This window comes from Siphateles boraxobius, unplaced genomic scaffold, assembly GCF_051911475.1.
Source record: "Siphateles boraxobius isolate OS27281-9 unplaced genomic scaffold, OSU_SipBor_1 68, whole genome shotgun sequence".
NCBI lineage: Eukaryota > Metazoa > Chordata > Actinopteri > Cypriniformes > Leuciscidae > Siphateles > Siphateles boraxobius.
In genome coordinates, this window is record NW_027509195.1 from 10,280,924 (window position 1) to 10,294,067 (window position 13,144).

Sequence of the window (13,144 nt, forward strand, 5' to 3'; positions counted from 1 at the left end):
TTCATCAACCATTACTTCAGTTTTCAGTGTCACATGATCCTTCAGAAATCAATAAAAAGTTAAAAAGAGCAGCATTTATTCAAAATAGAAATATTTTTTTAACAGTATAAATATTTACAATCACTTTTTATCAAATTAACACATCCTTGCTGAATAAAAGTATTAATTTCTTTCAAAAAAAGAAAGAAAAAAAATTACTGACCCCAAACTTTTGAACGGTGGTGTATATTGTTACAAAAGATTTCTCTTCATATATTTTAAGCATACATAGGCATTTGTCTATAAAAATATGAAAGTATTGTCTATGTAAACAGCCAATTTATAATATGACAATCTTATAAGGACATATTTAAATTTTGGATGAGTGCCTTTACATTTGTGCTTCATATGGCGTTTTGTTCGGACAGTGCCCTCCTTCCTCTGTCCGATTAGAGTTGATTAAGAGGTTAGACGTTGTGAAGCATGGCGTCTTTAACTGAGATTTATCTGTTCCTGTACTGACCCTTATGGGGTTGCCTGCCCTCACCCCAATGTCCTCTAGATTTATTTGGTTATTTGTTTATCTATTCTGAGGAGTCTTGCATGTCTCCCTAATTTTTTTTCCTGTTTATGCATCCAAGTCTCATTTTTCACAGTGGAAGCAATATGAAGCTCTTGCCATGTGCTGATACAGTCAAAATACGGGCAAAGGCACTGATGACCCTCATGACCCGGACACCCGCCTGAAGCACAGCCTTCTGCATTGTACCGACTCAACCGACATCTACTAAGGCATAACCTCCATCTTTTAAACCAAAATATTTGAGCTATTTTCCTTTAAGCGTGATACCACACTATATTTCCATTCAAGAAGGTCTTGAGAACTAAATTAAAGTTTATTATTTCTTCATTTCTGGGTTTAATGAGCAAAAACTGGTTCTGTCTTTCAAAAATTTCATTTTAGCAAAACTAGAACAGGCACTTGTCTACTCACACATTTCTTGTTGGAGTTTTGTGGGCTAAACGGGGAGAGCAACAGTATGTGGCTAGCATGACCTGACATGCCTCTGAAGCTGGAGGGGGTCTTGACCTTTGAGCCCAGGCTTCAAACCTAGGAAGATGAAAAAAAGGGATTGGTTGGGAGGGTTACTCCTTAAACAAGAGCTTCTGTTTTAGACTGGAATGTCAGTTCCATAAAAAGATGCCTATAGAGAAGGAAAAAGCGACCAAAAGTGAACAGAGAGATAATGGAGATATAAAAGAGTGTGTGTGTGGACGGGAGACCGGGGCTAGTTGTCACACAGGGAGATTGTCATAAGTTCTCAGTTTCAGTATTGAGGGTTTGTTCAGCACTGGTTTTTAGTTGTTTTGAATTCTGTCTTCCAAACTAGCATTCCAGTAGATCATAATACCTTTGTAATAGTTGGAGTGAACAAGAAAACACAATAAAGGTAATATATAGCCTAGAAAGAAATACATTTTAATGAAAAGGTTAAACTGTTCTCAAGACAAGGGTATTTTTCATATGTTCATAGGTTAGGTCAAGTTTTATACTATTTCTATAAAAAAATTATATCTTTGAATGAACAACACTTATGTAATCTTGGTAATGTTTTACATACTAATACATTTTAACATTAAAAGTGGAAACAATATTAGTGGTATCACTTTACAATAAGGTTTAATTTGTAAACATTTGTTAACTACATTACTAAAGTACTAACAATGCACAATTCTTCTGCAACATTTAGTAATCTTAGTTAATGTTAATCTCAGCATTTACTAATATATTTATAAGATCAAAAGTTTTTTTTGTTAACATTAATAGATGCACTGTGAACTAACATGACAATTTTATTAACAAAGGTTAATAAATTCTGTAAGAATGTATGTTATTTCATGTTAGTTAATGCATTAACTAATGTTAAAACACTCCCATTTCAATGGTAAAGTGTTATCATATTAGTTTATACATTGTAAACATGGACAAAATACCTTATTGCGTTAACTAAGTGTTACCAATATTTTTTGTGTTACTTTTCCAATTATGCTGCTTTATGATTTTTTTGTGTGTGTGTTGCAGAATTGTTGTAAATACATGTAAATGAACTGTAATGGTGGAAATGTTTAATGGCTTTTTTGTAGTTTTGTTGTTTTAATGGTGTTAAAGTGTGGCAACTAGCCTTGGTCTCCTCTGTAAAGTCTAGATTAAAGTATTGAGAGTCTAGAGAAACTGAACTGCCTGCAGAGAGAGAAGAGAATATGCATGGTGGGAAATTCATTGCCCTTTGTTTTGAGCTTTCGGACTTTACCACTTTACCACTCACTGAAACACAAAACTTGGCGCTCATGTGCAGCGCGTCACCGGAGAAAGATATTTGATTATAAATTATCAGGCTGGAAGACTGTGACCAATGAGCTTAACAAGGCAGAATACTGGGCTGTAACAGATTTGCTGAACACCCCCACCAACCTCTCTGCCATAATGTGATGTTTATGGCCATTTTTACCCCCGGACTTCAGTCATGCGATGGAGCAATAAATTACTCAAGCAGGCCCGCTGGAGGGAAAGTCCTTGTGACTCTGTGCTGCGGCTCTAGCGGAGAGAGCGTGACATAGAGGGTCACATCTGAAGATAACCTTGTGTTTTCTCGATGTTTTTCTCCGACATGGCGGCCGCCTGGAAAGCACACATTACCCACCCATGGAGGTTGGAAATCTGCTCTGGGTGGAACAGTGCTGACACGTAGCATCAATACATCTTTAGCGGAGCATTTTTGCTCGTGTCATTTTTGTGTCCAGCAGCAGATAAAGAGCCCGAAAACAGGAAATAAGCGGGAGTGTGCGGAATCGTGAAAAATTACACTGCTGATCTTGGAGCAGATTAAAGGTTCAAACTCAGTTGGTCTAGCTTGTTATAGTCAAAGTCTTGTAGGACTACGATTGTAGTGGAAGAGAGTTAGAAGTGTGATTCATCTTTCGTATAGCTTGCAGTAATCATTCATAATTTTGCATTTATATTTAGCAATTCCCAGGGAATGAATTGGAATGCATCAAATGTTTATTGCAATGTAAGATAAATGCATAAATGTAAATCTATTGTAGCTCAACAGGCAAAACATGGCGGTAGCAATGGCAAAGTCATGGGTTCTGTTCCCAGGGAATGCATCAAATGTATACCTTGAACGCAATGTGCTTAGAATAAGTTGTCTTCCAAATGCATACATGCAAATATACTGTTGCTCAACATGGTATACTAGCAATGCCAAGGTCATGGGTTTGATTCCCAGGAAAAATTCATAGTGGTTAAATGCATAGCTTTAATTTATGTCATGTAAATGCAATCCCAGATTCTTTTTAATACCAAAAGGTGTGTGAAGAATCCGCACTTGCATCAGACACGGTGTCCAAGCAGCCTGGTTTTCACGTAGAAGGGAGGCCAAATTCCCCGCAGTTAAAATCTCAGACGGTGGTCTTTAACACATTCTCTCTCCCTCTCCCTCAGCCTCCCAATCCCAATAAAAACCTTCTGACCACCGGTTGACCTTTCGCCGTTCTTCCCCCATCCAATGCTCTCCGTTCACTCCACCACTGCAGTCCAGCGGAGGCCAATGGGGGCCAGCAGCTGTGGGGAGGGGGACATGAGGTCACGAAGGTCACGGTACTGGTAAAGTCATCGGCAAGGCTCCAATGTGGGGCATCATTTCCCCCCTTCAAAGGCAGTCCTGACGTCCACGGGGGCCGCCCCGATGGCCCCGCTGTTCCTGAGCTTTCAAGACCTGAGATGGACAAGGGTAAATAAAGTGATACCAGGTGTTAGCTACTCCCCTCCAAAAAAAATCCTCCAAATTGGGGCCTCATTTCACACTAAGAAACTCCGTCCGGGTGCGTGAGGTATGGCAGTGCAGCAATCAGAGCCAAAACAACAGTTTGGTACTGCCTAATCCATTGAGGATTGAGTATGCAAATTTAGGCATGTTAGCTCAGATTTGTATTTGGAATGGGGGGAACCAAAGCTCACGACCACCACCACCAAAAAGAGCTGACCCCTTGCATAACTGTGAAGATCAAGCCAAGTGAATGAGATTCATTGTGGCGAAAACAAATCGGCTCTGACAATGAGTAAAGAACAAACAGAGAGACGCCGTCAGCGCACAAGTGCTCCTGCCCTGGTGTTAGAAGCGAAAGGGGCGGCTTTGAAAGCTCCACCATGTGCAGGACGGCCCCTCTTCTCTTTCCGAAACCCTCTAAAAGCGCCCAATTAACGCTAATTAACATCAACGACAGGCAAGGGGTCATTAGTCCAGCTAATCCATGGTTTACATTTTCCTCCTGGAACCCTGCTGGCCAATTCTCACCCCAATCATAGAAAGGACATGTTGTTAAAAAGGCTAGCATCAAAGCTTTTCCACTCCACAAACTGCCCCATTAGTCCAAGATCTGGACTTCGAAGGGATGGAACTCAAAGCCCTGGAGGGCTGGGTGTCAAGCCAAGTCTCTGTTGTTTGGACCTCAGTCTAAATCATCAACAACTTGTTTGGGTCCTTCATGATCCACGGCCATTTGCAGAGCAGGTGGTCCATGAAAGAGGTTAAATATGTGATACTGTAAAACGCCCCATTATAGGCGATTCATTCTGGCAGTTTGTACTAGTAGTGGAGGATGCAATGCTCTGAGGGGTGGAGAGGATGGCCCTTTTCCAAAGCCTAGTGAGCTCCCTGTAGGCAGCATTTTGAGGCATCATAGGCATGCTTTTGCCCTGAAACCTGTTATGTAAAAATAATAATAGTTAAATCTAATTAAAACTACTATTTTACCAAAGATTATTTTACCTTATATGAGAGCTTAGCAACATGCTACTGCCAAACTAAAAATCAAATCCAAAAATCTACCTTAATCAGTCAGTTATATAGTTTCACTTGAGTTAGGATGCTGCCTTAGAAGGTATATAGACCGTAGACAGCGAGGCAGCTCACTCGTTTTTGGAACACAGCCGATGTCACTCTACGATAACATTACACTCTTTAGAGCGGTTGAGAAAAACATTACACAGGGCAATGACTCACGGCAGTGGGGTTAAGAACAGTCAAAAATGATGAAATGGTTCATGACTAATTATTCTGGGAATATTATATTCAATTTTTTTCTACTAAATTCTGATAAGATTGAGGTATTACTTATTGGACCAAAATACACAGAATCTCTTGTACTGCTGTACTGTTACTTCTTCTTCTTCAATTAAAGACCTGGGTGTTACATTAGACAGCAACTTGTCTTTCGAAAATCATATTTCATATGTTAAAAAAACGCCGCCTTCCACTTCACGGAAGTCACGGAACAGGTTATCTGTTTCTGATGCAGAAAAGCTAGTTCATGCATTCATGACCTCTAGACCATTACTGTAATGCATTACTAGCTGGTTGTCCTGCATCCTCAATAAACAAGCTACAATCAGTCCAAAATGCAGCTGCTAGAGTTCTTACTAGGTAAAAAAATCATATAATACCAATTTTATCATCTCTACACTGGCTACCTATTAAGTTTGGTATCAATTAAGTCAATCTGTCTAAGTCAACTATTTTAAGGCAAGTACTGCTACTGACCTCAGGCCCTAAATGGTTTAGGTGCTTATGAAGACTTCAGATGACCAACACCTGTGAAGAGAGAACACAAACTCCTACAAGGAGTGAAGCAAACTCTGGATCAACATGCTTCAAAGCAAAATTTTCTATATATCCCAATCATTTAACAACATGTATTCATTACGTCAATGAGCTCATTGTTTCTACCTTCAATTAATAAATTGTTTAAATTAATACATTGTTAGCTAACTGCGTGATTTGTATATGCACACACACACACACACACACACACACACACACACACACACACACACACACACACACACACACACACACACACACACACACACACACACACACACACACACACACACACACACACATAGATGCATAAAATAAATTGCACAGAAATATGTAGCAAATATGTATAAAAAAATCGTATTCTGGCATAGGAGTCACTCCTGAGACACAGAGCACAGGTTGGATGATGATCATTTACAGAGTTCACAATAGAGAGACTAGTAAAGAAGACTGAAGCTGTTTATCCTTTATAGAGCCCAAGACTAAGCTTTCTGACAAACAAAAAGACAGGTTGAGTTACAAGATTGATTTTGTTTGCCTCCGTTTGATGTTTTAAAGCAGAAAGGTAAAAATTAACTCACTAAACTAAACTTAATTTGAAGAAAGACAAAAGATAATAATTATTTAGAATTAATTTAAATGTCTTCAACTTTTTCATAGAGAAAATAATCACTTTGTTTGCTCAGACTAATTGATCAGTGCGGAATCATAAAAATAAGTTTGGCTTTCTTTTTGATCAACTGATCTTCAGTATTCTTTCTGAATATAATAAAAACACATATAAGAACTACACTTTAACTTCTAAATCTATTTTTAGCCCTCAATGAAACGCTAAACTGAAACATGCATTTAAACTAATTACTTCTGCTGTTTTAACAGAGTTCGCCACATAACATAGCGGTCAGTGGTTATTGGGAAATCATGCGTTCAGAGGCAAAAATGTTCTTGTCTGGAGAAAATATGTGCAACCTTGAGTGAAACCTCATAAAGCCTCAGAGCTAAAGGGCGGTTTGGAGATGTTTTAAATAAAAGTTGCTCAGAAAAGTTCACACATATACTGGCACCTATTGCTCTAGGGCTGTTCCCTACCCTCCCCCGGCCCTGAAACCCGATCTGTCGGCATGCAGCTCGGAATTCTTCATTCACCCTGACATTTGACCTCTGGCCTTTTTGGCAGCGCACAGAAGAGAAGATGAAGTGTCCAGGGCTCTTTTTCTCCAACACAAAAAATCTCCTGTTCTTGCAACCCTCCCACACACTCGCACACACACACACACACACACACACACACACAGAGAAACACTTTCGGGAGGACTTCTACCAATGTATACCCCTTGTTCCTGTGATCCACAGAGCACAATTACGTATAATATCTGGCTAATAGTCTGTGACTTCAAGGGAGCGTTTTAAAAGTGCGATTCCCCCTCTCCTGCCCACAGACTAGTGCAACTTAAAAGCTTTGCACAATGCTTTCTGGACCATCTGACCATTATGAGTGGTGTATTATGGAGCTCCTCTGTCATTTTCCTCTTTGATTGCACCATTACAATGTAATCAGTGTTTGAGCCTGACTGAAAAGGCTTCTTGTACTGTGTCTGAGTAATTCTTGCCTTGCGAGTGTGTGCGCACAGCTTTAGTTCCATTCATGTGCACGACAACAAACTGACTGTTGAGTGAGTGTCGTGCCATTTGATATACTGCCTCACTTTGTCAAGCGGTTATCTCGCTTTGTTACTTTTCGCTTTTACTTGAAATTTGGGCGGTCGATACCTTACAGACAAACACATACACTCTTAAAAGAACAAGTTCTATAAAGAACTTTGAAGGGTTCTGTGAGGTGCTTATTATTGAGAATCTTTTAAGGGATCCCATCATAGGATCATTTTATGAATTTATTTGTGATGAATTTTGTTTTATTTTTATTATATTTTATGTGTTAAGCAGCTCGTAAACATACTTTAAAGCTATGAAATAACCTGTTAAACATGAAAGTATTATGCAATCATCTAAGACATTTCTCCTTAAATAGAACCTTTTTGGTATTCAAGTGAGCAGTCAAAAACAGTGTAGGAAAAAACTATATCGGATATCTCAGTTCAGTCTTCTAGCTTTGAAATGGAGAATGGACTTTTGGTCTTCTGCTTAGATTTTTGTCCTGAGCAAACTAAATCGAAAAATCTAACAATAATGTGTCACCTTTATTAGAGAACAATATCTCAAACTGTGTTCAATTTAGATTACAAAGCGTGCAAATTAAACTCTCTCATTAAATTCACCAAAGACCAAACTATCTGAGATACAGTATATGTTCATATATACTACTACAGCAATTCAATGTTTATTTTTCTTTTTATTTTAGGTGAAAGATCTGAGACAGAGTTTATACACAACAAACGAATCCATATGAAGTGAGCGGTTTACTCCAAATTTTCTGAAGAGACTCGATTGCTTTATGTGATGAACAGACTGAATTTAGGATTTTATTCACATTTAAACATTGATCAGCGAACATACACAGAAGCTCAACCGAGCCTGCTTGACGTGTGAGAACAAAACTCATTGGTTCTTGCAGAAGCTCAAAAGTGCTGCATAACACGAGAATGAACCCCATTGGTTCTCGCACGTCAAGTGAACATGCTTGAGTTTCCGCTTACTTCAACTGATGTGTGAGTTGATGTTTATATGTGAATAAAAGCCTTAAATTCAATCTGTTCATCATATAAAGCAACCGTGTCTCTTCAGAAAATTCAATTTATATGGATTAGTTTTACGATCTCTTTATGAACTTTTTGAAGTGTCAAAGTGGTAGTTGCTGTAAATGGAGGGACAGAAATCTCTCTGATTTCATCAAAAAGATCTTCATTTGTATTCCGAAGACGAATGAGAAAGAGAAAGAAATTAATTTGGACAACATATTTATTTTGAATAAAAAATGTTTGAGATCCTCATGAGATCTTTTAATACAGTGCAACCTGAGCACTGAGACGCTGAGCATCTTCTGAAACTATCAACAATCATGTCTTAACATTGTCAAGCAAACTGTGCTCTGATTTGCCAAAGTCAACAATTAAACCATAAAATATAACTGAAAATCTCCTGAGCTAAGAACAGGCAACACCTGAGTAATACACTCTTCCTCTTTGACTCATCTTAAGGATCAGGAAACAGTCACAACAATTCTAGGAGAAACATCTGAGACAAAGTTAATGAAACTGAGAACACCATTAAGTCTACTAATTTGAAGATGGTATGTTTTAAACATCAGCTTTGCCTATGTTTTCCTAAAAAAAATTAAAAAATGAAATGAAAAAAAGATTAGATTGAAAGATTGCAGGCTTTGTCAAATCTGAGCACAGTTTGAGACGTTGTTGATAGACGTCTTGTTAAACTCTAAAGGAAACACATCTCAGCAATGTCAAACTGTGCTCAGAATTGCCATGGCAATTAAAATCCACATTCATTTTATAATTCTCATTGTACTTGTGTCTATATTTATTTTTTAACAAAGTTGATATAATTAAAACAAAACTGAGAACATTCAATATCTTGAGCTATATGAACGAGCAACCTTTGAGCAATTAACACTTCCTCTTTGACTAAAATGGCCTGTCAACTAAACCTAAAATAGGATGATCCTTAAATGGTTTCATCTTTAAAGGCCCACTGAAGTTCCTTGAAACATGCAGCATTATTCAATGTTTTGATAAAAATTACTTTGAATCAGAAAGACAGGGCGGGACATATGGATCAGCTCCTCCCCCTTTTTCAAATAGCCAATAGCATATACAGCGTTTCTATCACAGCTCGGCCAGATCTGTCTGGGCTCGGTAAAGCCGCAGTTTTCTCCTAATCTCTAACCATTACTCCTTGTAATCTCCTCCATATTGGTTTAAAATATAGCATTTTGTGCAGAATTCAAATGGGTCCGATACATTTTCTGGTCTGCACCGACTCACATATGATCCGCTCTGTGCTATTATGTAGACTGTGTGCGTGCTGCGCACTAACGTGAAACCAGACTTAATTTGCCTCAATGGAAAGCATATTGACACTGTCTGAATTGTTCCCTATCCCCTATTTAGAGCACTAAGTGCCATTCACCACGTAGAAAATAATAAATGTGTGAACAAATGACCAATTTTAGCCACAGCTTCAGCGACCATGTATTTAATGAAGGGGGCGGGACACTGTAGATTCTAGAGAGCATTTGATTGGACAGAAAATCTAATGAGAAGCTGAAGTGCAGAGGGATGTCATCAAAATCATTTATCCATATTGTTGTAAGTTTTTAATGCTTATATCTTCTAAATGCGAATTTTGGAGCACACTAGATTTGAAGTAACAGTAAGACTAACATATCCTACTAAAAGCCAAAAAAACTTTAATTTTTATTTCATTGGAACTTTAAGATTGTGAAACCATCACCAGTCTTTTATGAATTCTCAAGTGTTTTTTTTTATTCTACGAGAAACATCTCAGACACCAAGTTGATAGCTAAACAAAACATAACTGAGAACTTCATTAAGTCTCCTGCTATGAAAGAGCAACCGCTGAGAAATAAAATGTACCGTTAATTATGCTGTTTGGATTAATAAAAGTAGAACATTTGTAAAGACAGCATGTGGTTTCATTTATTCTGTTATTTGAGGAATCCTTTCAACCCCTGTAACCAAGTGTGGTAGATCCTTAACTGTGGAAAATCAATGAAGGAAAAGCTCTCCTGATCCTCCACACCGTGTCTGATTAAATGTAGCCGATTTCTACGCCTGTTCTTAGAGAGCCACAGCCTGAATGGAGAGCCAGAGGGAAACCAGTGTGTGGCGTCGGCCCAAAAGCCCCGGAGGCAGAAAGAGAAGGATCCCGCAAAATGTTTATTGTGGTCATCCCTGATCACAGAGGGCATTTCCCCTCGAGCCACCGCCCCCTCGCCAAATTTTCCATAGTCGGAATCAAAACGACACATGGCTACACACGCCTGTGCGTCATAAGCACACAGAAACAAACACTACGACTCACAATAGGAGCATCAGAACCTGTCCTAACGCTCTCCCCAGGGAATCATGGGAAAGTAGCTCAGCCGCCGCATCTGTCTCCTGCCTAAAGGGAGAGTGGGATGACATTCCTTCACGACAGTCCCACCCGCGACAGGCTGCCTTATGAAGCCATCATTCACCCGATCAATAGCTCAGCGGCCTCAACCAGCCTCCCCAGGAGCCAGAGAATAGGGTGAGGAGGAGCTGTGGGCTTCAGTGGGCCGGGCGGCCCACTAGCGCTGTGATCTTTCACTCCAGTCACTGAAGAGGCAGAAGGGAAAGTGATTAGCTACCCTCCTCTCACAGCCAGCCACAAACAACAACCTCCACCGAGGAAAGGTACAAGCTTTTTAATGGAGATACGACACTTAATGCACAACAATACGCAAGTGAGATAGTTTATACTGTGTTACATGTGTTATGAAGCCTATGAGTCTTTCAATGGACTCCTCAGTTAATCTGAAACAAAACAATTTTCACTCAGAAACTGATAGTAAATTTCACAATTAATTACAAAGAAACAAATTTCAACACATTAAAATTTTGACTTAAATTTGTTTATTTTGACCAAGAAAGACTGAAATAGCGTTTTCTTGTAAAACGTACTCCCATAAAAATAGTTTTTTACAAAACATTTTTTTTACAGTGTAGGTGTGAGTGATATGATTTAATTTTTTCCCCTGTCATTAATATGCATTATTTGACTATGTTAGTGATACACATTGCAAAATAGTAATTAGGCTTATCACTACATCACATTGTTTCATAATTCTCAATCTCATCGCATAACAAATTCACCTCAAATTAATAAAATAAATAAACTACTACTAAAAGTATATCCAACCTTACCTGGATACATACAGTACACTAATTTTAAGTGGTAAGTAATCTATAGCAAAAGTTCAACTGCTTGATTGTTATACTGAAAACTATAAACCATATTATAACCAAGAGATATAATAAAAGTTGGATATATAGTACACCCTACTTTACCTACGAATAGAAAAGTCACGTAAAGCAATATGTACTATATATTATTGTGATATGTAAACTGTATTATCACAAAGATCTATAAAGTTGGATATAAATACCTGTGGATTCAACTTTATCCACATACAGTACACTCATGAAAAGCCATATATAATATATAACAAATCTCTTGTTGCAAAATGTAACTATTATCGCCCAGCTATTTATATAAAGTTGGATCTATAAGTATTTCCAACTTTATACATTATACTTGTGTAGGACAATATATATTTACTATATAGCATCTCTCAATAGTTTGTTTGCTTGCATCGTCATGAAATGTAAACTATACTATCACACACATTTGACTTGACATTTCAACATTTTTGGCGTGTCGACAAACTAGGAAAGCACCATAGTCTTGCAGTGAGTATTCATTAACCAACATCCACTTGATCCTCAATTTGTCTCTGGTAATTCATCTACAGAGCACAAAGGTTGCCATTAACAAGAAACATCAGAGCATTGCAAGACTCAGCTGTCTTTATTTTGCATGATGAGAACGCTGGCACTGCATGATGGTTTAAATGGGCTTTTGATGACCTCAGCTTCTGCTCTCTGTAGGAGCAAATCCTGATCAAGCTAAACTGGGCTTCTATTGAGCTACTAAAGCACTGATTGCACTAGCACTGAATGAGCGCCATTCAATGGAGTCACTAATTGGCCAAATAGGTTTATAAGGCAAATAGGTACAGAGGGAGGATAAGCAAGTGTGACCCTAGATGTTAAACCAAAGCCTTTTTCGGACTAGTTAAGGAAGGCTAAGTAAGTTTGTATCAGTCCGAATCAAACACCTCTTTTTCTTTAAATTACCAACAGCACTTATCTTTGTTTATTTTTTGGATCTTACCGTACTATAACTAAAGATGCATTTCTTGATGCGCTGCCAGATGCATCTTTATTAATATATTTGGACTCATTTCTAGGTAAAATAAGGATAAGGAGAGTCCGATCGCAAAAACTAAAACTAACGTCGTTTAGAACAATAAAACTCGTCCAAGCGAGTAAACAGACAGGTTTTACCTTAGTTTTACTTAGTTTCTAAATGCAAGTTTCAGTTGCTTTGAGAGACATGAAAGACATTGGAAATTAAAGTTCGGACAGAACTATTCATCTAATCCTGACAATTGGGGTGTGACACTCAAAATCCATTATCCTTTACAACTCCTCATTAGATTTGGAGGGAAAAAAGCTCCTCTGTTGTGCCAAACACACTTGTGTTTACCCTTATCACTCTTATAGTTTATGTGAAACACTTTTTTCAGAAAGAGGATCAAGTTAAAGCGGATATGCCAAAATATCATGGAGTATGGCTTTCAAACGGGGGTGTGAATCAAATCTTTGTGAAGCCAAGTGGGGAAACTAAAAGAAGCCTTGTAAAGTAAAGGCTTGCTTTTACATTAACTCATTTAGCAGGAACAAAGCTAAAGTGTGTGAGGA

The 13,144-nt window shown here is 38.2% G+C and overlaps 1 protein-coding gene across 1 annotated transcript in view; it reads right to left on the reverse strand.

Annotated features, from left to right (window-relative positions):
* Positions 1–13,144, reverse strand: part of nr2f5 (nuclear receptor subfamily 2, group F, member 5) — a 43,642-nt gene that overhangs the window by 19,032 nt on the left and 11,466 nt on the right. The window contains exons 4-5 of the mRNA XM_077214653.1: positions 3,514–3,758; positions 974–1,090 (exon numbers count right to left, since the gene is read on the reverse strand). Of these exons, the coding sequence (XP_077070768.1) occupies positions 974–977 (4 nt within the window). The 5' untranslated portion in view covers positions 978–1,090; positions 3,514–3,758. The remainder of the gene's footprint in view (positions 1–973; positions 1,091–3,513; positions 3,759–13,144) is intronic.